The sequence below is a fragment of the Schistocerca serialis genome, chromosome 2 (assembly GCF_023864345.2).
Source record: "Schistocerca serialis cubense isolate TAMUIC-IGC-003099 chromosome 2, iqSchSeri2.2, whole genome shotgun sequence".
Taxonomy (NCBI): domain Eukaryota; kingdom Metazoa; phylum Arthropoda; class Insecta; order Orthoptera; family Acrididae; genus Schistocerca; species Schistocerca serialis.
The window spans coordinates 595,697,684-595,725,217 of record NC_064639.1 but is presented as its reverse complement, the minus strand read 5'-3'; the positions used below and the strand labels follow the sequence as shown (position 1 = coordinate 595,725,217).

General features: G+C 40.1%; 1 protein-coding gene across 4 annotated transcripts in view; it reads left to right on the top strand.

Moving 5' to 3' along the window:
• LOC126457618 (phospholipid-transporting ATPase IF-like) overlaps positions 1–27,534 on the top strand; it is a 650,785-nt gene that overhangs the window by 549,525 nt on the left and 73,726 nt on the right. For all 4 annotated transcript variants that reach the window (XM_050094076.1, XM_050094075.1, XM_050094077.1 and 1 more), the window contains 3 exons: positions 3,172–3,314; positions 9,438–9,677; positions 18,264–18,406. In XM_050094076.1, the coding sequence (XP_049950033.1) occupies positions 3,172–3,314; positions 9,438–9,677; positions 18,264–18,406 (526 nt within the window). The remainder of the gene's footprint in view (positions 1–3,171; positions 3,315–9,437; positions 9,678–18,263; positions 18,407–27,534) is intronic.

Genomic DNA, 27,534 nt, shown 5'->3' with positions numbered 1-27,534 from the left:
TTTTGTCTGCAACAATGTAACTGATGGTTTTATGAAAAAGAAGATTGTAAAGTCAGTGTGATATAGAAGAATGGGATAAAAGAAAAGAAAATCATAGCAGCAGATAGTTCTTCATCAGTTATTTAGTCATCAAGAACCCACAACGTTAAATCAGAATTTCAGCTGCAAGAATGTGCCCCTATACGCAAGACTTGGAGCCAACAACAAGAGAAAATAAAGATAAGTAAAAAGTTTTTCTTTTGTATATCTTACACCCCACGAAACTTTTGAAACTAATGAAGACACTTTGAAAAATTTAATAGTGTTGTGTGGGAGGGTAAGATTACACAGGGAACTATGAAGCACAGCAGAGGAAAGGAAATAGAGTACTAACCTGACTGTAGCAGATATTGAAAGTGACCACCATTCATCTATTGGCACTTTTAGACCCCAGTCAGCAAGTTGCTGAAGGTGGGTCAGAGCTGGACTGTTTGAATTGCTGCAGTCTCATCCAAAATGTTCTGCCGCAGTTCTTGAGGAAGTAATTGCACGCTGACAGGTCAGGTGATGTGGATGGCCAGCTAGGACCATGACCAGACTGAGCTCTGCTAAGAACTCTGTAAGGCATGATGATTGCATAAATGTGTTCCAAGATTGTATGGGCAGTTGCTCCATACTGCTGGAAGTAAGTAGGTATTTTCCTCCTCTGTTAATGCTCCCACAAATGGTTTCCAAATGTTTGTAATGTAATGGACTGAAGTCAGCATCTGATGAAAGATATGACATGCAGACACTGCAAACCAACCTCTAACCTTGTGGTCAAGCAACAATCTTTCGTGGAAGTTATACAGATTCTCTGCTGCCCAGAACCTGCGACATAACCACTCAGGTGAAATCAGGCTTCATCACACATAAAGAACAGATCCACGTCCAGACCATTAATTGTTATCTCATTGAACAGCCACTCACAAAATTAGAGGCACTGCAGAGCATTTGCTAACTTTAATTCATGAACAACAGGCACTTGGTAGGGATGCATGTTCTCATCTAGGTGGAGTATTCATCTGCCCGATCAATGTGATATACTGGTCTCTTGTGACATATGTCAGGTTGATTTGGTAAGACTCTGAAGTATTTTCTGGTGAACTGCAGCCACATTTTCTGGTGTACAGGCATATTTTGGAGTGTTTTTTGACTTGTTCAAAACAGATCTTGTCTGGCACCATTTTTGGATTCAGCATTGCAAGGCACTCTTTGCTGGCACTTTGACACCATTGAACTTTTCAACATACAACAGACCACACTGTTGCCACGACTCTGTTGTCACATAACTTTCCACAACAAACACCCACTGCTCCACTGTGAGTACCATAGTCCACTTTGCGCAATATCCTACGCCAGTAACACTTTTGAAATTGTGGATGGCTATAGATGCAGCATGGCTCGATATTTATGCAGGGGACTTCCAATGGCGTGTTGAGTCCATTTCACATCACGTTTCTGCACTATGCTGGGCAAAAGGAGGTCCAGCATGATATTAGGAGATATCTCATGATTTTTGTCATCTCAGTGTATACCATTACATATTATTAATATATTTACTTGAAAGAGTGGTCTGTACATCCTTCCTTGTCTCTCAAAATTGTTTACAACTGTGATAGATATTATATTTCCTAATATTTTGGCTGAATAATCTTATTGTATAGTGATGGTGAATGTCTGAATTTGTTGTCATGTTATCATTGCTAATTACATGTTTGTCAAGGAAAATTAATATTATTTACATACATACATACTTTTTGCTAACCAAATATATGCATTAGCCTCTAAAATTATTTCTGATATTGATTTTCACATCTGTAAATATGCATTGCCTGCTCATTTGTGCTACTATTTGTGATCCATACGACACAAGAACCATTATTCAACTTCTGTGATATGCTAAATGCTTGTCCCACTTCCTGTCACTCTGAAACTGAAAATCAAAGAATCTGATGACTTTGCCCCAGACTGATTATTAATGATGCCATTTTTCTTTCCTTTTTTTTCCCCCATGTTTGTTGCACTAAGGAAATTTGGGGCAAATGAGAGAACATAACAAGAAAGGAACTACAATTCTAAATCAATTAAATACATTCTTCTAATTATGCAGTACAGTGACAGATGGTAGCAGTAGCTGATGGATATCGAGAGAAAGATTGCTATGATTAAATAAGCCATTGGAATAAAACCAATTTCTTAACAAATAACCACCATATTATATAAGCAATAAAGATATGTATCAACACATTTATTTGAAGTATTTTAAGAAGTAGCTGAGAAAAATCACCAACACCACCACCACCACCACCACCACTCACAGATTAGGCATTAGGTCTGTTCCAACTGGCCAATTGCTGTCTGCATGGCAGTACAAGGAGTGATGATCTCTGATCATAGGACATATTGGGATGATGCTGCTGCTACTTTATTCAAGCAGATCCTTATTTGGCCTCACGAGGCTGAGTGGACCCCATCCCAGACCCCCAACCTAAAAAAAAATTTGAGGTACTGGGAATTGAACTCAGGTCCTTTTACCCCAAAGACAGCAATGCTAACCATCCAGCTATGGAAGCATTTCTTTTACCCGTTTCTACTGCCACCTCTGGTCCATCATTTTTCCTGTAAATGTAATGGATCAAGTACCACAATACGTACAATGATGTTACATACAAATTGTTACAATCAAAGACATATATTCTACAAATAGATGTTATATACAAATGAACTTACCTGCAGCAGCCTTCCACACTGATATAAATTTTGTACTCTTTAGTACAACTGTGTTGTGACAGGGGAAAACTGTGCACTCGACTGAGACTTATCCAGACACCAGCCATTCAGAGGCATTACACTTCCAGTAGAAACATCTAGGAAGACTCCATGGACTGAGTCAAAGCCTTAAATTCCTACAAGCACCAATCCATTCCTTCTAAAACTCAAATATGTTTCTTCATCAGAAGAAAGGATAATATGGAGAGTTCGACTTCGCCAGTCTTGGGATTACTACTGAGACAAAATTTGTTACTTCATACTTGATTTCATTTATAAACTTGTCACTTTGCTAATATGCACTGAATTTCTTTCCTTTTATTTCAAATCACAAATGTAATATGTTATTAAATTTAAAAACTATGTATATTTACTTTACAGATCGAAAACGCATGTCTGTAATAGTGGAAGATGAGGATGGATTTATATGGCTCTTTTGCAAGGGTGCTGAGTCTGCTGTCATTCCACTTGCAGATGATGGTCCAAAGCAAGAAACACAGCGACATATAACAGATTTTGCTATGGTGAGCTTTTAATGCAAATGGGATATGCAAAATTTATGTATAAAACATTTTTGGGCTTCTTGCTGCATCAATTCAGGGTAAAACCTTGAGCTATCAACATTTACCTCCATCATCTTCATCAGGAGTAACTAATTTCCAAAACTGGTGCTGCTGTGGCCCTGAATTGATGCTGCATACAGAACTTGTATTTGAATATTGTATGTAAACAGAAGGAATGTTCACAAAGACATTCCCTAAGAAAGAACAAGCATATATCACTCAGTTCCCAAACAGGAAGTTGTTAACTTTTGTAGCTTTTGGACAAATCCTTTTTTCAAGCACACTCATAACCAGACGCAGCATAGCAGCAGTACTTAGATTGCATCCACATTCCTTGTGGTGTAAATGATCATTGATTAAACATGAATAGGAACTGCATCTGCTGGGTGTGGATGCAGAAGGAATTGACCACAGAATGGAAACAGCTTGAAGCTATGTTGGGCATGGTTGCAAGGTTTCAGGCCATTGGCCAGGGCTACAGCGACATCTGAGATGAATGCTTCAGTGCCTACAGTATTGCCTGGGACTCCTGATGTCACAGCACCTTCAGATGCATGCATCCTGGTCAATTGGCTCTCACATGACAGTGAATAGTTGACAGTCACAAATCTCTAAGTGGAAGGCAAGAGTAGTTACTGGTCACATGGATGCCCCCTTATGCCTTAAAAACATATTTTAGGCATTGTCCACTGCTGAACGTACATAGGCTACACAGGACACCTCATCTGTTGGACTGGGGCTACCCTTTCTCAAAGATCCAGACAAGCACAGAAGGTGGCATTGCTTGTCACTGGGAGCTCCAATGATAGGTGTGTGATAGAGACTGAAAGGAAATAGCAGGCAGATGGGGAGGCTCTTCCAGCAGTGACAACACACTGGGTGCACACAGCTAGAAGCTGTGGCTCATATTGGCGTGAATAACACCTGCTAGCTGAATCAAGGGTCATCCTTGCTTCGTGTAGGTGGCTGGCTATTTTGGTGAAGACACCTAACTAGAAAGTGAGGTGGAAGCAGAGTTAGCATTTTGCAGCATTGTTCCTTGAGTGAGTCATTGTCCTCTGGTTTGGAGATAATTGGAAGGCAGGCTTAAACCTGAGGCCCAGATAATTCTATGAAAATCTGGGACATGGTTTTCTTGTCCTCTGCTGTTAGAGGGATTGTAGGATCTCCCCCTCCCTCATAAAAGGTCAGGTGTGTACTACACTCAGGAAGCAGCTACTATGATAGTGGGGTATGTATGGCATTCTTACAAAGACCAGCTGAGGCATATTCTGGTTTCAGACAGTGTAGAGTATCAGCCCCATAAATTAAAGAAACAAGCCAACTGGAGAAGAAAGTATTAATATAGTTTTAGTTAACTGCAGGAGCATTCTTGGAAAGGTCTCAGTACTAGCATCACATGTAAATGCTAATAATGCCCAAGTAGTATCAGGGACAGAAAGATGACTGAAACCAGATGCACAGCAATGAAATTCTAAATTCTGACTGGAAAGTATATTGCAGATGTAGGTTGCATGCTAGTGGACCAGGTGTGTTTTATGCAATACAATTATACATAGTGAGGATAGTACAGATCCCAAATGTGAAATAATTTGGGTGGTGATGTGCTTAAAAGTGGATCAAACATTATACTTAAATGCCTCAAGAGCAGTGGTGGCACAACATTTGAGGAAAAACTTGGTGAAGATTTTGCATAAACTTTTTGGTCATGGTGTAGTGTTAAGGGGATATTTCAGGTTATCAGCTCTAGAATGGGAGACCCAAGTGATTAGGTCACATAGGAGGGACAGAGAATAGTGATTTTTTTTAATGCCTTAACCAAAAACTACCAAGTAGATAATTACAGAATCAGCTCATGAAGGTATAGCATCACTGAATATGGCTGAGCAGTTAACATGTAACATACATCTCCAGGACTGAAAATGTTGACCATAAATAGACAGAGTTCAAGAGTATTGTACAATATGCCCCAGACAGATTTGTGCCGAGCATAGTGTTGAGAGGTAGAAAAGACATACTGTGGTTAAACATCCATGTTAGAATGCTGCTATGAAAGAAAAGAAAACCCTGCTTCAAATTTAAAAATATCCAGAGCCTAACAGAGAATCAAAAGCTGAACAAAGCCAAAATTAATGCAAGGAAAGACATGCATGAAACACTCAATTGATTCAAAAGTAAAATTCTATTTACCAATATGATAAAAAAAACCTAAGAAGTTTTGGTATTATGTTAAATCAGTAAATGGATTGAAGTCTCTCTTCCATTGGAATCAACACAGATTCTGAAAAAATTATCATGTGAAACCCAGCTCACTCTGTTCATCTATGAAAGACCCAGTAGATATGGCACCTATATTGATTCTGGTTTTTTTTCCAGAAGGCATTTGGTACAATTCCACAATACCTAATACTAAAAAAACTCTGTTTGAACAGGCTTTGGAAGACCCTAATGGTATTGACCGACCACCATGTCATCCTCAAACTATAGGCATCACAGAATGCTTATATGGAGGGGTGTGCGGTCAGCACACCACTCCTCCGGCTGTTGTTAGTTTTTTAGTTCTCGTGACCAGAGCCATTACATCACAATCAAGTAGCTCCTCAATTTTTTTTCACAAGGACTGAGTGCAGCCCCTTGCCAACAGTGCTCAGCAGTTCGGAAGGTCACCCATCCAAGTGCTAGCCAAGCCCAACAGTGCTTAACTACAGTGATCTGATGGTAACTGGTGTTAGCACTACGGCGAGCCCATTAGCATATTCCACAATATCACCTAATGATAACATTATAATCATATGGAATATCAGACAAGCTTTGTGATTGGATTGAAGAATTTCTAGTAAACAGAACACAACATGTCATTCTTGATGGAGAGAAATCTTCAGATGTAATGATAACTTTGAGTGTACCACAAGGGATTTTGTTATTGGACCATTACCTTCTACAGTATGTACACTCCTGGAAATTGAAATAAGAACACCGTGAATTCATGTCCCAGGAAGGGGAAACTTTATTGACACATTCCTGGGGTCAGATACATCACATGATCACACTGACAGAACCACAGGCACATAGACACAGGCAACAGAGCATGCACAATGTCGGCACTAGTACAGTGTATATCCACCTTTTGCAGCAATGCAGGCTGCTATTCTCCCATGGAGACGATCGTAGAGGTGCTGGATGTAGTCCTGTGGAACGGCTTGCCATGCCATTTCCACCTGGCGCCTCAGTTGGACCAGCATTCGTGCTGGACGTGCAGACCGCGTGAGACGACGCTTCATCCAGTCCCAAACATGCTCAATGGGGGACAGATCCGGAGATCTTCCTGGCCAGGGTAGTTGACTTACACCTTCTAGAGCACGTTGGGTGGCACGGGATACATGCGGACGTGCGTTGTCCTGTTGGAACAGCAAGTTCCCTTGCCGGTCTAGGAATGGTAGAACGATGGGTTCGATGACGGTTTGGATGTACCGTGCACTATTCAGTGTCCCCTCGACGATCAACAGTGGTGTACGGCCAGTGTAGGATATCGCTCCCCACACCATGATGCCGGGTGTTGGCCCTGTGTGCCTCGGTCGTATGCAGCCCTGATTGTGGCGCTCACCTGCACGGCGCCAAACACGCATACGACCATCATTGGCACCAAAGCAGAAGCGACTCTCATTGCTGAAGACGACACGTCTCCATTCGTCCCTCCATTCATGCCTGTCGCGACACCACTGGAGGCGGGCTGCACGATGTTGGGGCGTGAGCGGAAGACGGCCTAACGGTGTGCGGGACCGTAGCCCAGCTTCATGGAGACGGTTGCGAATGGTCCTCGCCGATACCCCAGGAGCAATAGTGTCTCTAATTTGCTGGGAAGTGGCGGTGCGGTCCCCTACGGCACTGCGTAGGATCCTACGGTCTTGGCGTGCATCCGTGCGTCGCTGCGGTCCGGTCCCAGGTCGACGGGCACGTGCACCTTCCGCCGACCACTGGCGACAACATCGATGTACTGTGGAGACCTCACGCCCCACGTGTTGAGTAATTCGGCGGTACGTCCACCCGGCCTCCCGCATGCCCACTATACGCCCTCGCTCAAAGTCCGTCAACTGCACATACGGTTCACGTCCACGCTGTCGCGGCATGCTACCAGTGTTAAAGACTGCGATGGAGCTCCGTATGCCACGGCAAACTGGCTGACACTGACGGCGGCGGTGCACAAATGCTGCGCAGCTAGCGCCATTCGACGGCCAACACCGCGGTTCCTGGTGTGTCCGCTGTGCCGTGCGTGTGATCATTGCTTGTACAGCCCTCTCGCAGTGTCCGGAGCAAGTATGGTGGGTCTGACACACCGGTGTCAATGTGTTCTTTTTTCCATTTCCAGGAGTGTATAAATGATCTAGTGAATAAAATTAGAAGTAATAAGAGGCTTTTCGTGGATGATGCTGTTGGATATAGAGATGTCGTAATGCTGGAAAATTGTAGAGAAATGAAGACAGACCAGCAGGGGATCAACACCTGGTGCAGGGATTGACAATTGACCCTCAGAATAAGCAAATGTAACATATTGTGAATACATAGACAGAAAGACCCCATTTGTAATATTACTCAATTGCAGAACAGTCAGTGGAAGGAGTTACTTGCTTAAAACATGTGGGAGTCTGTGTATTGAGTGATGTAAAGTGGAAAAACCACATAAAACTAATCATTGATAAGGCAGATACCAGAATGAGATTCGTAGGAAAAATCATCAGAAAACATAGTCCACACACCAAGATAATTTGCAAAACCCTTATTCAACTAATACTCGAATACTGCTGTTTTTCTGGGATTGATAGAGGAAATTGAGAAGATCCAAAGAAAAGCTGCACATTTCATTACAGGTTCATTTAAAAAGCACAGAAATGTCTTGGAGATACTCAGTCAACTCCATTGGCAGACACTACAATATAGACACTCTGCATCGTAGTAAGTTTTACTGTGAAAATTCTGAGGGTCTAGGTTCCTGTAAGAGTCAACCAGTATAGTCCTATCCACATCTCACAAAAAGACCATGAAGGCAAAATGATAGAAGTTTGAAGATTCCAGCTCACACTAAGTCATATCAACAATTGTTGGGACTATTCATGACTGGAAAAGGGGGGGGGACATGGACAGTGCTACACAAAGTACCGTCTGCCACACACTGTAAGGTGGCTTATGGAGTATAGATGTAGATGTAGAGGCAAGCTGGAGGTGGGTGTAGGACAGGGGGCTAAAGGACATTGAGGCCAGGAGGATTGTGGGGCTGAAGGATATATTGCAAGAACTGCTCACATTTACGTAGTTTATAGAAGCTGGTGTTAATATAGAAGCTGACATTAGGAGGAAAGGATTGGATGGCACAGGTTGTGAAACAGCCATTTAAGTTGAGCATGTTGTGCTCAGCAGTGTGTTCTGTCATTTGCGGTCAACTCTGCTCTTGGCCATAGTTTTGTGGTGGTCATTCATTCAGATTGGTAGCTGGTTTGTGGTCATACCCATATAAAAAGCTGTGCAGAAATTGCAGAAGAGCTGGCATATGACATGACTGCATTCACGGTAGGCCCTGACCCTCCGATGGGAGGATAAGCCTGTGACAGGATTGGAGTAGGATGTGCTGGATGGGTGTATAGGACAAGTCTTGCACCTGTAGATCCCACCAAGAAGGAGAACCTTCAGGGTGTGGAATGAGCCTAGATATACATTAACAAAATACAACTTAATGTGTATGCTGTATCAACAGAAAACTGCTTATGTTCAGCTTAATGCTACTTCTGCTTACGCCAGCTAAATTTACCTAGTAAATTACAAGAAAATCCACTTTTTTGAGAAAAGGCCACTACTTCCTCAATTATTTTAAATATCTGCTGTTTTTATTGTGTTGGTATCTTAATATTTAATTACTTACATTTGTATGTACAGAAATCATAACAAATATTTAAAGAGTGTGCTGCAATGCAGAATAAAATTGTGTAATTTTCTACCTAAGCAGGCAGTACCTCTTCTTATTCTTTATAATCTTATTTATAATTTATAGTGCGAATATATACCATTGGTGAGAGAAAAAATTGTAAATTACAGCGAGGCCTGCGGACTATGATTGTTGGCTGTAGGAAGATGGATGTGGTTCAATACAATACCTTGAAGGCACAGATTGAACTTTCAAGGCAGACTCTTAGCACAAGAAGGGAGTCAGTTGTGGCCAAAAGCTATACACAAATGGAAAGGGGACTGATATTACTGGGAGCTACTGGTGTTGAGGACCGACTGCAAGATGGAGTACAAGAAACTCTGGAGAGTCTCAGAGCGGCAGGTATCAAGGTAAGGCTAATGAACTAACTAAATACATGGAATGTGAATGTTCATAAGTTATTTCATTCTGTGAACATTTAAGCTATGATCGTTGTTACCATTGCAATCTAAAAAACCAAATCTTTTTTAATAACTTGTCAACAAATGGTGCCACTGACACAACTGAAAAAATGAGGTGCTCAGATAACTGGTTCTCCATAGACACTGTCAAGTTATTCCGTGATATACATTGTACATCAGCTAAAAGAAAAACTAGATTTTGAAGTAAATAAAAATAGATCCTTGAGCCTTTTAAAATCTTCATCTGGTATAGCTGTGATTATGCATTCTGTCTGGTAATAAAATTATGTGCAGGTTTTGTCATTCACATGTTATGAAATCTATGGAACCATTCACAAGAGTAAACATCAGCATGTTATATTTAGTCCATCTCCCCCTTGAGAGTCTGTTCTTTAGAAGTATCGAGGAAGTTCAAATTCATAATTTGGCCTTTGTAAAGGATATTCTATAAAGAAGGCTATATTCAGACTCATTAATTGAATACTGTTTAAAATAATTCTAGCATTCATTGAAGGTTTTTCTGGGACAGCCTTTAATTGTTTGGACCAAAGCACATTACTGTATAAGGTGACACATTGGCATTAAGGACAGGCCTTTGCCGTAACACTTATCAGATGAAGGTGTAACTCTAATTCGAAATGAGAAATATTATCAGCAGAGTCTGTCAAGGTTTGATTTTATATATTTTTTTTCTTTTTTTTAATATACAGTAATTCACACCCACCACCTTTTGCACATTAAAATAATAGAAATTCTCCTCTGGAGTAGAAGAAGTTTTTTTTATTTTATTTTATTTAGTCCTTCAAATCCTATATGTATAGAATATATACAAGGATATTGGACATGGTTAGGTATTTACAAGATAAAATACAGTTTGTATTGCAATCCTAAGGACTAGATATTGAAGTAATTTAGCACAGATCCAGAAATACAACAAACATTACAGGCAACATACAAATTAGAATATTAATAATGCATCTTTATTTTTGTTGTTTGGCTTTTATATATTCTGTCAGACTGTAAAAGCAATGATCAATTAAATATGCCTTTACTTCAGCCTTAAAACCACAGAGTTTACCTATTGATTTAATATGTTTAGGTAGATTATTGAAAATCTTTATCCCAGTATGTAGTGTGCCTTTTTGGCACAATGATGTTCTCACCCGTTTCACATGAAGGTCAGATTTTTGCCTTGTATTGTGTGCATGTATATCTTCATTTTTTAATAAGATATCTGGGTGTCTATTGATATATTGTTTGATGAAAACTGATGTTTCATAGATAAAAATGCAAGGAAGAGGAAGAACTGACAGTTTTTTGAATATGGGTCTGCACGATTTCGTATTGTTTACCCCTTCAATAATTCTTAGTATTCTCTTTTGCATCCTGAAAAGTTTAATATTTGTTGTTGTATTGCCCCAGAAGATTATGCCATATTTAATTACAGAATGCACATAGGAGTAGTATACATTTAACAGGCTGGCTTTGCTGTAGCAAGTTTTTAAGATCCGTATCATGTAACAGGTTTTGCTTAGTTTTCTTTGCAAATATTCAGTATGTACAGCCCATTTTGTGTTGTTCTGGAGCCAGAGTCCCAGAAATTTAGTGCTGTCAACACTTTCAAGAACTCTGTCCCTAAGTTCTATTTCTATGTTTGGGTGGTGTCTTGCTTTTACATTATAGAAATTCAGTGCTACTGTCTTTTCTTTGTTTATAATTAGCTTGTTGTAGCTGAACCACTGTTCTACACTGTTCATTGTTTGGATAGCGGAGTCTTTAAGTTTTTCTTCTGTTTTACCACTAATAAGGAAGCTTGTATCATCTGCAAATTGGAGGGTAGTTTGGCAATACTTGTTGTACATAAGATCATTGACATAGAGGAGAAACAGAATGGGTCCTAATACTGATCCTTGAGGGACACCATATTTCATATTTTCATATCCTGAATAGTAGTAGCTGATTTTGTTATGGTCAGTATATTGCACTTCAACCACCTGTTTGCGACCACATAGGTATGTCTTGAGCCACTCATTGGATATACCTCTAATTCCTAACTGGTCAAGCTTCTGCAGTAGGGCACTATGGTCAATGACGTCAAAAGCTTTAGATAAATCAAGACATATACCTGTCACAAACTCACCTGCATCCAGTTTAGTATAGATTTCATTAAGAAATTCGAATATTGCACTTTCAGTTGAATAGCCTTTCCTGAAGCCATGCTGTGAAGGAGAGAGAATCTTATTTTTATTTAGGAAATCAGACAATCTCTTATAAAAAACTTTTTCTAAAATTTTAGAAAATACAGGCAGTAGGGCTATTGGTCTATAATTTGAAACACATTCTGGATTTCCTTTTTTGAACAGTGGTTTCAGCTTTGCTGTTTTTAAGCATGAAGGGAAGGTTCCTGATGCCAGTGAGCTGTTGCACAAATGTGTCAAGGGTTCAGCTAAGGCAAGACAGCATTTTTTAATAATTGCATCTGGTATTCCATCAATTCCACATGAGTAGCCTGTTTTCAAGGTTTTTATAACTGATAAAATTTCTTCAGAATTTGTGGGTGAAAGGAACAAAGATGTAGACACATTTCTCACACTATTGCATGTTGGAGGTGATATTTTGTTGTGTTCTTCCAGTCCACTCACCAACTCTTCACTTACGTTTGCAAAATATTTGTTGAAGGTCCCTGCAATTTCTGTTGGGCAAGAAATCATTTGTCCTTCATAACATAAGTTCACATTTTTATATTGTTTAGTTTCACTTGTTTGATTTTTTATAACTTCCCATATAGCTTTAGACTTGTTTTTTGAGTTTTCAATGTAATTGTCATTTGCCATTGCTTTAGCTTTCCTTACAACATTTTTGAGGATCCTCTTGTAATTCTTCAGGTACAAATGAAATTCATGAGGCATGTTCTGTGTCTTTGCTATATCGTGTAATCTTCTTTTCTCTGCACAAGATATTCTAATACCTATTGTAATCCATTTGTTCTTCTTGAAGTTAGGTTGACATTTTTGCTTTTTTAATGGAAATGCAGCTTCAAAGTATGACATGAAGATTTCCATGAATTTTTCAAACTTTTTGTTAGTATTTTCACAGGTATACACTGCATACCAAGTTTCTTCACTTAGTTTCTGTACAAAAAGGTTTATTTGTTTGTTAGTGAATTTCCTTGCTTCTTTTACAAGTTCCTCTTTCTCAGTTGTTTCACTTGGGGTGTGCAAAGCAATAAACTGTGCATAGTGATCACTGAAGCCAGTATTAAGATTTCCGGCACATAAATTGTGATTTACATTTGTGTTTATTAATATCTGATCAATTGTTGAGCTAGTTGTTGGTGTAACTCTTGTAGGAGAGTCTATGGTGGCTTTTATGTTATATGTTTCCAGTAGGGTCATCAAGCTTTGCTGGTCTTTTGAGATTTCTTGAAAATCAATATTAAAATCTCCACATATGATCACTGTTTTGTTGAAGTTTTTTATAGTATTTAAAGCTGCTTCTAGTTGGTGACAGAAATCATTTAAGTTCCCATCAGGGCTCCTATATACACAGATGATTATTAATTTTAATGCAGAGAGTTCAACTGTGGATACTTCAAAAATTTTCTCTTCAGCTAACAGTTCAATGCATTTTATGTTACAATAATCAATGCCACTTTTAACAAATATACATGACCCTCCATGACTGGATGTAATTCTAGAAAATGATGAAGAAAGATTGAAGTCTGCAAGTTTTGTGACTGACATTGCATCTTTAGGCAGCCAGTGTTCAGTTATACACACTACAGAAACGTTTTTTAGCTCATCAGTACATAAAATTTCAACTTCACTTAATTTGTTTAGCAATGATTGGACATTTTGATGAATCAGCATGAAATTAAAGGGTTTGTTAGGCTTTGGCATATTGTTAGACTTTGGCATATTTAATTGATCACTTACCTTTACCCTGTCAATAAAAAATCATTCAGGTGTGCTGGAAGTACTGCTTTTCTTTTCCCGACTGCACCTATTCTTCTATTATCATCTGCAGCAGCATTTTCTTCTGTGTCTGGTTCCCCTGGTAGTTGTTCAGCTGCTGCACCTGCTGTTGATAATATGCTGCTGGTGTTTGAGCTGGGTCTGCAATTGGTAGAGCTGTTACTGCATTCATTGTGCCTGAATATTGGAGGCACCTAGTTCCTTCTTTTGTTGTTGATGTTGGTGAGTGAGGTCTTGCTGGCGTTGTTTCCTTCGAATATTTGGGGGGCCAATCCAGGATGATTTTACTTTTGAGTGTTTGATGCCTCTTGGTGATAATTTCTTCAATTTTTCCGACGAGCAGTTTTTTCCCCATGTTGTTAACGTGCAATCCATGTAATGTGTGGAATCTGCGCCCAATATTATTAACATTTACGAGTTCTACATTTCTGAAATGTTTGCAAAGTAATGAAATTTGTTGGTTGGCATTGATTATTTCTTTATTTACGCATGACCAAGACGGTAAGTCATGCCGATGTGGAATGTTCAGCACTAAAACATTTGTGTGTGTCAACTGTCCTAAGCACCTTTTTAGTTCTTGTTTTGCTTTGTGGGTTTTGTTTTTATATACGTCATTTGACCCACTAATTAGCACAACAAAGTCTTCAGAGGATAAGTCAGCAACGTCTGTGGATCGTACATGATTGCAAACTTCCGACATAGAAGCACCAGGCTTTATGTAAGCGATTGTTTGTAAACTGGACTGACCGTTCAGAAGGCGAGCAAATCCACGACCATGACTGTCTGCCATCAAAACTACTTTTCTTCGTTTAGGTTTCTCTGCCTGTTTAGAAGGTCCACCGTCGTTATGGCCAAACAATTTAGTATCAGCGCTGGACATATACTTCATATTTGGGTCACGTAAGTGTTCAGGTCTTTCAATTTCATTTCCTTTCATAGCAGTAGTTGAGTTGTTAGGCATTCTTTTGGATGTATCACTCCGCGTATTTTTAGTTTCATATTCAGCTCGGAAGTTAGTTTTATCACATGCACAATGTTTCTTACCTTGCACGGTTGATTGCACACTGAACCTGCTTGTAAACGCAGTATTAGGGTCATACAATAACCTTTGTTGAGAATGAGGCACTTTGTTTTTCACTTTGCCTGGAATTTCGTGGTTACTGTGAGGCAAGTTTGATGTAGGTTCACACTTTCTGGTCATAAGTTTTTTTAGTTTGCTCATCAGAGTATTAATGGTTAATTGCAGACTACTAAATGATCATTTAACTTTCTGATTTCATCACTACAATTCGTGCACACGGTGTTTTTATCGGTGTAATTTTCACTTTTTCCCGCATGAACACTATGCATACCAACACTAGCCGCCATCTTGTTGTCAAGAGAAACTTCAGATTGTTTTCAAATTTTACTTTGCTGTTTATCAGGTATTTTATATCACTGGATAAGTGATTAAAAAGTTTTGTTACAGGATCGTCCACATCTTTTTGTGTTAAAGAAAACCTTAATATGTAGTACTGAATGTCATTTTCCCTTATGGTATTGTAATTATGTGCATCATCGTTCCTTTTGAACTTCAGTGGATTATTTACAAGAAACTTAATGGGGGAAGTAAATATACTGTGAAGTAGTTGTCAGAATGTTTAACTCCTTAAACTGATATCTACTAGATATTAGTGGGTGAGCACCACATATTATTCTTGAAGCATATTTTTGAGCGATGAAGACTTACTTTCTTAGAGATGAAACAATGAAAACTCCAGGTTGGAGTATCAACAATATAAGGACACGGATAGATTGCTGCACACCATAAAGAGTACACGATGAGTTGCATATAGACATAACAATAAGACTGTTACGCATTTAGCTTTCAGCCAAAGCCTTCTTCAGAAAAGGAAATACACGTTCATTCACATAAGCAAACACACCTTACACACATATGACCACCAACTCTGGCAGCTGGGACCGAGCTGCTGGAGATAGTGGTCATGTGCACATCAGGTGTGCTTGATTTGTGAATGAGTGTGTGTGTGTGTGTGTGTGTGTGTGTGTGTGTGTGTGTGTGTGTGTGTGTGTGTGTGTGTGGGCGCATGCATGTGCACATGTGTGCGTGTGTGCATGTGTGTTTCCTTTTCTTAAAGATGAGTTACTCCAGAATATTATTCCATGTGACATTATTGAATGGAAATATGTCAGCTTGCTGATTTGCCTCTCTGCAAGATTGGCAGTGATTCTAAGTTGTTTAAGGAATTCTAAAATGTGGTTTTTTCCAGTTTAAATTCTTATCAGTATGGACACCCAAGGATTTTGAAGTTTCCACCCTATTTATTATTATTTCCTCTCCATGTGTCACACTTGCCATAGGCTTATTACCCCTAGATGTGCAGAGCTGAATAAGTTAAATCTTTTTAAAATTGAAGGTGAGTACATTTGCAGGAAACCAGTCAATGATCCTTTAAAACATTTTTTGCCATTTCTTCCATTTATATGTGTGTGCTTGGATTGATTACAATACTAATGTCATCTGCAAAAGGGAACTAATTCTGCTAGCTTTATATTAGACAGAAGATTGTTAACATATATGAGGAACTATTATGAACTGAAGACTGAGCCTTGGGGACCCAAAACTTGATTTCTCTCTCCAGTCAGAAGTACATCCCCAGACTATATTGGTTGAATTACTAAGTACAACTTTGTGCATTCTTTTGGTTCAATATGACATTATCCATTGTTTGGCTATACCGTCAGTCCCATAAAACTTCAATTTATCCATGAAAGTACTGTAATTCACCCAGTCAAATGCTTTAGGTAGATTGCAGTAAAGGAACTCTTCTGAAACCCACACTGACTTTCTGAGGGTATTATTGTTCCTATGGTGAGATTCTATACACACCTTCTAAAAAATTTTGGAAAAATGATGTGAACCGACATGCAGCTTCAACATACTATTACCTTTATTCTAGTTTAAATGAGAGTCACAGGTGCTCAGATTCAAGTTACAGCCTAAATACAGTTTTAACTTGCTGCAAATAGTCAGTGCAGTGAATTCTTGACACACAATAAAATATTTCAATCCAGTAATGACTTCAAGTGTGTGAAATAGTCATTCTTTCTTAAATGTCATCAGTCCAAATTATGATTGCACTACAGACCTGACTTTGCAAAGAGTAACTACAGAGGTTGGAAAAGAAGGAGAGAGGTGGTAAAATATAGGAGCTGTTAGCTGATCTACGAGGTATGCCTAGATGGCTCATGTAGATGAATAATGTGCACAAATTGCAGGTGTGTCTGGTTGTGTACTGGCCTAACACATAGTTGTAATTTGTTGATGATAGGATTGTCCCAATCAAGGCTACAATCAAATCAGTAATAAAACAGGTGTGGAAAAAATTCACAGCAAATGTTTTAACTCTGAATATCCATAAAAGAATTTTGTGCAGTTTCAGAACCATGTTAAAGCCCCTGGAAAGGAAGTTAACAAGCAAGAAATCAATCAAACTCTTTGTATAAATTTCCTAGACATTCAAAATGATGATCAATTAAAATGGACTGAACATGTTTGTCTGCTACTCAAGAAATTAAGTTCTGGATTTTTTTACCTTGAGAGCTATTTACTGCCATTATTAGCAAGTTAAATTGTTGATATACCTCATACATTTAAATTCTTAGAAAATGTAGCAATAGGCATATAAGTTTTAGTGCTAATGGAAGTAATTGTACAAGTAATATGAGGAATTAGCAACTGCGTGTTTTGCAGGAACAGAAAATAGTATTTATTACATGATGCATAAATAGTCCTTGCTATTTCTATAAAAGAAAGAAACTGTTGTGAGAATTTATTTTGCTTATGATCAGTATACCATGAAGTATGAGTTCACCATCAGTTTCATTAATAAAGTGAGATAAATCTTCTACTCAGATACATATTTACCCCTAAATAAAAATTGTTTCTTCTATTTGATCCGCTGTATATTCCCCATCTTCCTTTGTAAGTGGTACTCCCCAACTTCTCTCTGTAGGTGTAAGTTAAATGGTTAAGAAGTTGAAGACTTCCATGCTGTTAACCAGATGACAACATGGGCATGTCAGTAAGCAGGGAGAGAGAAAGGATGTAACCTGAGTGAGCATGTAGTTGTGATGTGATATTACACACTAGGCCACATGATCATGTGATGTTACACACTAGGCCACATGATCAGTGTGCGCTGTTTACAGTGAAAATAACTGTAGTGTATTATATATAATAAAATAATGAGTGCTCTTATGAGGAGGCTGTGGTTTCACAAAGCCAGTTTGTCCAATTAAATATTTGTTGCTATCACGTAGTAATATTTGAAAAAGTGTACGTGTATATTATGTATATAATTATATATTTTCCTGTGTTGTAGTAGGAGAAATTTTTCTGTAAGAGCACACCTGTATTTATATGACCTTACGTTTACAGAAATAAAATTTATATCCAGTCTGTTTAAATGTATAGAGTAATCTACTTTGGAACAAGAAGTTATTAAAAACAAAGTGATTCAGATAGATGTAAAATACAGAGAAAACTGTAATTTTTCAGGTATGGATATTGACGGGTGATAAAGTAGAGACAGCAGTAAACATCTCTTACTCTTGTGGTCACTTCAAGGCTGGTACTATGCAACTATCCCTTACTGAACAAAGATCAGATGAATCCTGCCAAGCCACACTTGCCTTATTCAGGTAAAGTATATGTGTTCATACACCTTTGCTTCAATATCCTGCTAGTTCATTTATATATTTGTGACTAAGCACTACAATTGCTAAAATATGCACAACATGTTTCAGAGTCCTTGCATAAATTGACTAGAGGTGATAGATCACATCTTAGTGAACAATTTTTGTTAGAGATCAAATGTTCACTGACACTTCCCATGGACAACAAGATATCACTAAACTAGCAGTGTCTACTAACCTGTGCTTCATCTGTGGAATACCTATCCCAGTAAATTGGTAGACTGATTTTCAACAAGTAAGCCTTAAGAATCAGTGTTTCTAATCAGTGAAAGGTATTTTAGAAGCTTTGTTTGCCCTCTTTCGTGTGAATCAGATATCTAGATGGTAGGCAACAATCATTTCATATGAATGTTGCAGAGTGCCTATGTTCTGCTGCCTCTCTGGGGCATAACTTCTGTAAGAGATACCAGCATTGCCAGGTAGTGTCAGTGCACATTTTGTCTCCAATGAAAGTTTTTCCCCATTATGTGATCTCACCCTCAATGTTAAATGCAAAGACTTTGAAACACCTTATAGTCTATATAGAAATTGAATCAACAGAATGAAACTACATCAAAGAAAAAATTTTAGTCGTTCAACTGCAGCTGACATTCACACAATGCAAATGCGAAAAAAAAATCTTACTTTTCAAAACACAGGTTTCTTCATTAGGTATACAAAGTGAAAAGACAGGTCAAAATGGGGATTATTCAAGAATTAGATAGCAAAATTGTGCATTACATCATATCGCGGAGGACACTCAAGAGGAAACTCAACTGCTAACATTTACATTCAGTTGGCATATGACTTTTATCATGTCATAGGTGAGATTAGTGAAGCCTTAATAATAATGAGACTCAAATGTAGTGGTTATAGGATCCTGTAAATTAGACACAAGATATAATTATAAGAACTGAAGGCAGTGATGACATCAAGTGTGTATCCTTGAATGGAATCAATATGGGAATGGATGCAAATCTGAACACAGTGCGTCAAGAACTATCTCAAAGAACTATGTCAAAGTTTAGCCATTATTGTTTGTTAGAGGGACTAACTTGTGCTTAAAAATGGAGTTTGCCATAAATGAGGTGGATGTTAACATTCCAGAAGGTGGCATGAGACTGAGAAAAGGGTACCCCCACATATAAGCACTGTTGAGTCTGCAGACTATTTTAGTTGTTCAGTTAAATTTTGGCCCATAACTGGCCCATGTCCCAAAGCTTGTGGCATTTATATTGTACAAAAGAGCCATAAATTTAGAACTATGTGGTAGGAGCTATGCTTACCCAGAAAGATGAAAACAAAAAGGATAGCATCGTACTGCAAGAGTTTGGTCAATATGTTTGTTACAAGTACACTTGACATCTGTCTTGTAGTAGTCATCAAATTCCCAACTTGATGTAATCTTCTTAGGTCTTGATTCAGTGTTAACATTTATTAAATCAGTATTCTGACAACTTGGAGTTAGTCAGACTTTATGACAAGTCGAATGAAGATCAGGCAACAGATTAATCATTAGTATCTGTCCTTATGTAATGCTGATGTCTGGTTTAGACTCTGAGATTCCACCAATTAAAATGAGAAGTGTTGTTACCAAAGGATTCCATATATTGAAATTGCAGTATACTATATTCAGGTCACTGTTATTCCTCGGATCCACATATGATGCAGCAGTCTTCGCTGCACTTATGATGATGTCAAGTGCAGCACTACAGTCCTTGTTATTGTACATAGCCCATAAGGAATACCTCAGCATATAAGTAGAACAACCACAACAGAATGTGCTCTACAACAAACCTTCATACATGATAAAGACTGTTCCAACCCTTGAAATGTTCTTCGTACTCAATTTTATCAAAACAAACAGCTATGTACACTAGTTCATTTATACATCAAGCTGGTAAAGGATTTTCCTATTAATCAAATGATTCCCTTTCTTGAAATTGTTACCAACAAAATAGCAGAAAGTGTCATACCCTCTGACTTGCTACCCCATATCTATGGACAAGCATCAAAACAAATAATAAATTAATGTGAAAACAACTTCATTTATTAACATTACAACTGTTGGACTGTTGTCCAGTATACATTTTTTTTACTATCGTATCATGCTGCGAAAGGGACCAAAGAGGCACCTAAGAAAACAAATAAAATAGATAGCTCATTCATCCTATGAAATATTTAAACTTCATTTCATATTTGGTAATATTCTGATCAAACTGTTTTTTTTTAATGGTTAATAAAGTGTTTCCCACCAATCCTAAAATGTCTACATTTGAGATTAGTATACCAACACAAAACATATTTTTCCAATTATATTGCAGTACTGTCTCATAGCCAGCATACAAAACTTACTCAAACTACAGCTGCCTTCCTATATAAACCCTCCCCAGGTGTGGTTAGGAAAGGAAAGAAAAAAATCCCCTATAAAACTTAACATTACAGTGTACAAAAAATTCTTACTCTATAATCCAAAGAAAAATTTTAAGTTCAGTATTTATTATTTAAGTATTGTTGGGCTGGATTGTGTGGCTATTATATCATGCATGTATTGTGCAGTCTTGTTGCTAACCACTGTAATAATTCCTGCTACCAGGGCCTGTACTAATAGAAATTTCACAAAATTAACTACACCTTAGAAATTACTCATACAAGGATAACAGGTACAAAACCTTCAACGCTGCCAACAGTCTTCCTTTTCCCAGGGATTTTATTCCAATCCACACTTGTCACCATTTGGGTAAAAATTCTTTTAGAAAAATTTAAAATAGATTGCTTGTTCACTGCCCAACCTAATATTGCATGTTATATATAAGATGTGGAATATACTTCTTATACAAAAAATTTTGAACAAGGTGATTTCTATTTGTTGTTATTGTCCCATTCGGTTAAAAATGGTATTTGATCTTGAATGTTACACATGCCTTTATCTTTCTGTGTATCTGGGACAGTTGATAGGTCTAACACTGCTGTCAGGTGTGGCGTTTTAATCAGCAGAATTTGCTTGTGGCTTTCTCACTTTTAATGCTTTTCGTATTATTTTAACCAAACCTGAATCTCCCATCTTGTATGGCATTGGGGTACCTCTCTCCCATTTCTTTTGTCTTTCCCCTGCCTCCCGTATTAGTAATTCCTTAATATTATTATATGGTACTGGTTGAATATTAGCATTCTGTTCTGGCCATTCAACCCACCTCAGAATTTGTTCTCCTTCTACTCGTCCTCGTATGGTTTCCACGGGACAGACTTTTGCAATGGAGTGTGGCAGCTTATTCAGTACATTTTCAAACTCTTTTACTAGTTTCATCCACCTTGAATGTCCATTCGCATAATAGGTTCTGCATAACCTGTGTAGCTCATGCTTGACTGTTTCATAGGAATTGCTTTGTGGATGGTATCTCAAAACTGAAGTATGATTTACATATTAAGAGAATGTAGGATATATTGCAGGGAGAGTTCCCACCTGTGCTGGCATTGGTGGTAAGGATCCATATGGCACAGGCTGTGAAGCAGTCATTGAAATGAAGGCTGTCATGTTAGGCTGTGTGCTCAGCAACAGGGTGGTCCACTTGTTTCAATCAGACAGAAAGCTTGTTGGTTGTCATGCCCACATGCAATGCAGCACATTGGTTGCAGCTTAGCTTGTAGATTACATGACTGGTTTCACAGGTAGCCCTGCCTTTGATGAGATAGGTGATGTTTGTGACCGGACTGGAGTAGGTGGTGGTGGGAGGATGTATGAGACAGGTCTTGTATCAAGGTATATTACAGGGATATGAGCCATGAGGTAAGGGGGTGGGAGCAGGAGTTCTTTAGGGATGGACAAGCATATTGTGTAGTTTCGGTGGACAATGGAATACCACTGTGGGAGGGATGGGAAGGATAGTGGGCAGGACATTTCTCATTTCACTAAATCTACACAATATACTCATCCATCTCAAGACAACCTCTGCTCCCACCACCACCTGCTTCAGTCCAGTCACAAACATCACTTATCCCATCAAAGGCAGAGCTATCTGTGAAACCACAACAATTGTGCTGCATTCTATGTGGGCATGACAACCAACAAGCTGCCTGTCCGCATGAATGGCCACCGACAAACTGTGACCAAGAAATAAGTGGACACCCTGTTGCTGAGCACACTGCCCAACATGACATCCTTCATTTCAATGACTGCTTCACAGCCTGTGCCACATGGATTCTTCCCACCAACACCAGCTTTTCTGAATTGCACAGGTGGGAACTCTCCATGAAATATATCCTATGTTTCCAAAATCCTCTCGGCCTCAACCTTGTTAGATATTTATCCATCTTTGGCTGAATCATCTTGGTCATTTGTGAATGGTTTTGGTTGTGGCTTATCTCTTTAGTTGTGATTATTAAGCATTTGTTGAATAGTATTGTTCCATGGTAACTTCACTGTTTATTAGCTCAATGGCATTATATTGATTATGTTTATAATGCAATATTTCAATGGAGAAAGAATAGGACTCCTTAGAAATTACACTGTGCATTAAAATTCTAAGATTCTAATTTATATATATATATTTTTAATTTGCTTATAATAGAGGGAAACATTCCACGTGGGAAAGATATATCTAAAAACATATCTAAAAACAAAGATGATGTGACTTACTAAACGAAAGCGCTCGCAGGTCGATAGACACACAAACAAACACAAACATACCCACAAAATTCAAGCCCCCGCAACCAACGGCCGCCCCACCAGGAAAGAGGGAAAGACAAAAGGATGTGGGTCCCAAGTGAGAGGGCAAGGAGCCACCCCAATCCCGGGAGCAGAAAGACCCACCTTAGGATGAAAAAAGGACAGTATATACAGACAAATGTCTGCCTGTGTCCGTACACGCGCGGACAGATACTTTCCTTGACGTTGACCTCCATCTGTCCAATGGCCAGCTTCACACGTCCGTCCACATCAAACCCACCAACAAGCAACAGTACCTCCATTATGACAGCTGCCACCCATTCCACATCAAACGGTCCCTTCCCTACAGCCTAGGCCTTCATGGCAAACGAATCTGCTCCAGTCCAGAATCCCTAAACCATTACACCAACAATCTGAAAACAGCTTTTGCATCCCGCAACTACCCTCCCGACCTGGTACAGAAGCAAATAACCAGAGCCACTTCCTCATCCCCTCAAGCCCAGAACCTCCCACAGAAGAACCACAAAAGTGCCCCACTTGTGACAGGATACTTTCCGGGACTGGATCAGACTCTGAATGTGGCTCTCCAGCAGGGATATGACTTCCTCAAATCCTGCCCTGAAATGAGATCCATCCTTCATGAAATCCTCCGCACTCCACCAAGAGTGTCTTTCCGCCGTCCACCTAACTTTCGTAACCTCTTAGTTCATCTCTATGAAATCCCCAAACCACCTTCCCTACCCTCTGGCTCCTACCCTTGTAACCTCCCCGGTGTAAAACCTGTCCCATGCGCCCTCCCACCACCACCTACTCCAGTCCTGTAACCCGGAAGGTGTATACGATCAAAGGCAGAGCCACGTGTGAAAGCACCCACGTGATTTACCAACTGACCTGCCTGCACTGTGAAGCTTTCTATGTGGGAATGACCAGCAACAAACTGTCCATTTGCATGAATGGACACAGACAGACAGTGTTTGTTGGTAATCAGGATCACCCTGTGGCTAAACATGCTTTGGTGCACGGCCAGCACATCTTGGCACAGTGTTACACGGTCTAGGTGGAGCTTCAAGGAATCCTCAGAACCTTAGGCCCCCTACAAAACCTTTCACCTGACCCCATCAACCTACTGACCCCACCGACACCCCGCACCCCTACCTTCTACCTTCACCCTAAAATTCACAAACCCAATCATCCCGGCCGCCCCATTGTAGCTGGTTACCAAGCCCCCACAGAACGTATCTCTGCCTACGTAGATTAACACCTTCAACCCATTACATGCAGTCTCCCATCCTTCATCAAAGACACCAACCACTTTCTCGAACGCCTGGAATCCTTACCCAATCTGTTACCCCCGGAAACCATCCGTGTAACCATTGATGCCACTTCCTTATACATAAATATTCCGCACGTCCAGGGCCTCGCTGCATTGGAGCACTTCCTTTCACGCCGATCACCTGCCACCCTACCTAAAACCTCTTTCCTCATTACCTTAGCCAGCTTCATCCTGCCCCACAACTTCTTCACTTTCGAAGGCCAGACATACCAACAATTAAAGGGAACAGCCATGGGCACCAGGATGGCCCTCTCGTACGCCAACCTATTCATGGGTCGCTTAGAGGAAACCTTCTTGGTTACTCAGGCCTGCCAACCCAAAGTTTGGTACAGATTTATTGATGACACCGTCATGATCTGGACTCACAGTGAAGAAGAACTCCAGAATTTCCTCTCCAACCTCAACTTCTTTGGTTCCATCAGATTCACCTGGTCCTACTCCAAATCCCATGCCACTTTCCTTGACGTTGACCTCCATCTGTCTAATGGCCAGCTTCACACGTCTGTCCACATCAAATCCACCAACAAGCAACAGTACCTCCATTATGACAGCTGCCACCCATTCCACATCAAACGGTCCCTTCCCTACAGCCTAGGTCTTCGTGGCAAACGAATCTGCTCCAGTCCGGAATCCCTGAACCATTACACCAACAATCTGAAAACAGCTTTTGCATCCCGCAACTACCCTCCCGACCTGGTACAGAAGCAAATAACCAGAGCCACTTCCTCATCCCCTCAAGCCCAGAACCTCCCATAGAAGAACCACAAAAGTGCCCCACTTGTGACAGGATACTTTCTGGGACTGGATCAGACTCTGAATGTGGCTCTCCAGCAGGGATACCACTTCCTCAAATCCTGCCCTGAAATGAGATCCATCCTTCATGAAATCCTCCGCACTCCACCAAGAGTGTCTTTCCGCCGTCCACCTAACCTTCGTAACCTCTTAGTTCATCCCTATGAAATCCCCAAACCACCTTCCCTACCCTCTGGCTCCTACCCTTGTAACTGCCCCCGGTGTAAAACCTGTCCCATGCACCCTCCCACCACTTCCTACTCCAGTCCTGTAACCCGGAAGGTGTACACGATCAAAGGCAGAGCCACGTGTGAAAGCACCCACGTGATTTACCAACTGACCTGCCTACACTGTGAAGCTTTCTACGTGGGAATGACCAGCATCAAACTGTCCATTCGCATGAATGGACACATGCAGACAGTGTTTGTTGGTAATGAGGATCACCCTGTGGCTAAACATGCCTTCGTGCACGGCTAGCACATCTTGGCACAGTGTTACACCATCCGGGTTATCTGGATACTTCCCACTAACACCAGCCTGTCAGAACTCCGTAGATGGGAACTTGCCCTTCCTCTCTTCTCATTATCCGCCAGGCCTCAACCTCCGCTAATTTCAAGTTACTGCCGCTCATACTCACCTGTCTTTCAACAACATCTTTGCCTCTGTACTTCTGCCTCGACTGACATCTCTGCCGAAACTCTTTGCCTTTACAAATGTCTGCTTGTGTCTGTGTGTGTGCGGTTGGATGTGGGTGTGTGTGTGGGTGTGTGCCTGTCCTTTTTTCCCCCTGGGGTGGGTCTTTCCGCTCCCGGGATTGGGATTGCTCCTTGCCCTCTCCCTTGGGGCCCACATGCTTTCGTCTTTCCCTCTCCTTCCCTCTTTCCTGGTGGAGCGACCGTTGGTTGCGGGGGCTTGAGTTTTGTGTGTGTGTTTGTGTTTGTTTGTGTGTCTATCGACCTGCCGGCACTTTCGTTTGGAGGGTCACATCATCTTTGTTTTTAGATATATTTTTCCCACGTGGAATGTTTCCCTCTATTATATCCATATATATATGGACACACACACACACACACACAAAGATCAAAGATGATGTGACTTGCCGGGCGGGGGCGTTGGCATGTTGATGGACACACTGACACGCACACGGGGTTCAAGCTTTCACGGCGAGCGGTTGCTTCGTCGGGGTAGGGTAGTATGTGGGTTTTTTGATGGGGGTAGGGTGGGGAGTCATTCCGGTCCAGGGGGCGGGGGGACTTGCCTCGGGAGGGGGGGGTGTGCACTTGCGCAAGCGCACGTATCCGTCTGCGCGTGTACAGACAGAGGCAGACATTTGTCTGTATATACTGTCCTTTTTTCCCCTAAGGTGGGTCTTTCCGCTCCCGGGATTGGTGTGGCTCCTTGCCCTCTCTCTTGGGACCCACATCCTTTCGTCTTTCCCTCTCCTTCCCTCTTTCCTGGTGGGGCGGCCGTTGGTTGCAGGGGCTTGAATTTTGTGTGTATGTTTGTGTGTCTGTCGACTTTCGTTTGGTGAGTCACATCATCTTTGTTTTTAGATATATTTTTCCCACGTGGAATGTTTCCCTCTATTATATCCATATCATTAATTTGAACCCAACAATTACGTTTGTTATTGTCACTGTTGCATTTCGAAATCTTTTCTGTTGTCTTATTTTCTCTCTCTGTTTTTGCCACTAGTTTCACTTTGTATTCACCTTCTCCTTTTTACCGTAATCTACTATACAATTTTATCCCCCCTATATTTACCAATAATACGTAACCCACTTCCAAACCATAACCAAAAAAAAAAAAATTTTTTTTCCGCTTTCAACACTACCGCTGCTATAAAATCCACCGTTTCTAGTTCACAAACAGTTCCTTTCACCTATTAAACAACCATTTCGGCGGGTTCTAATAACTTTCACTTTATTTCCATTTCCGTTTTTCCCACATCACTGATCATTTTTAGCCGCTTCCCACAGGTTTTAACGTCATTATTTCTTCGTCAGACAATTGTTAGCCTCATTTTCATAATCTGCCTCCACAAAACCACTCCTTTTAATAAATTTACACGCAGTTTTTTCGAAATTTTCCTGAATTTCTCCACCCTTTAACGTGTTTTGACGGCAACACAACCACCTAACCTTTGTGCACATCGTTGTCTACCAACCCAAGTTCACCACAGGATCAACATAGCCCAGCTTTAACCAACACTTTTTCGCCTTTTTTCATACCAGATCTCCAGTTGCTTTCTAGTTCACCTTTATCTCTCCCCATATATTTTTGTTTTCATTTTCATTTCAGCCT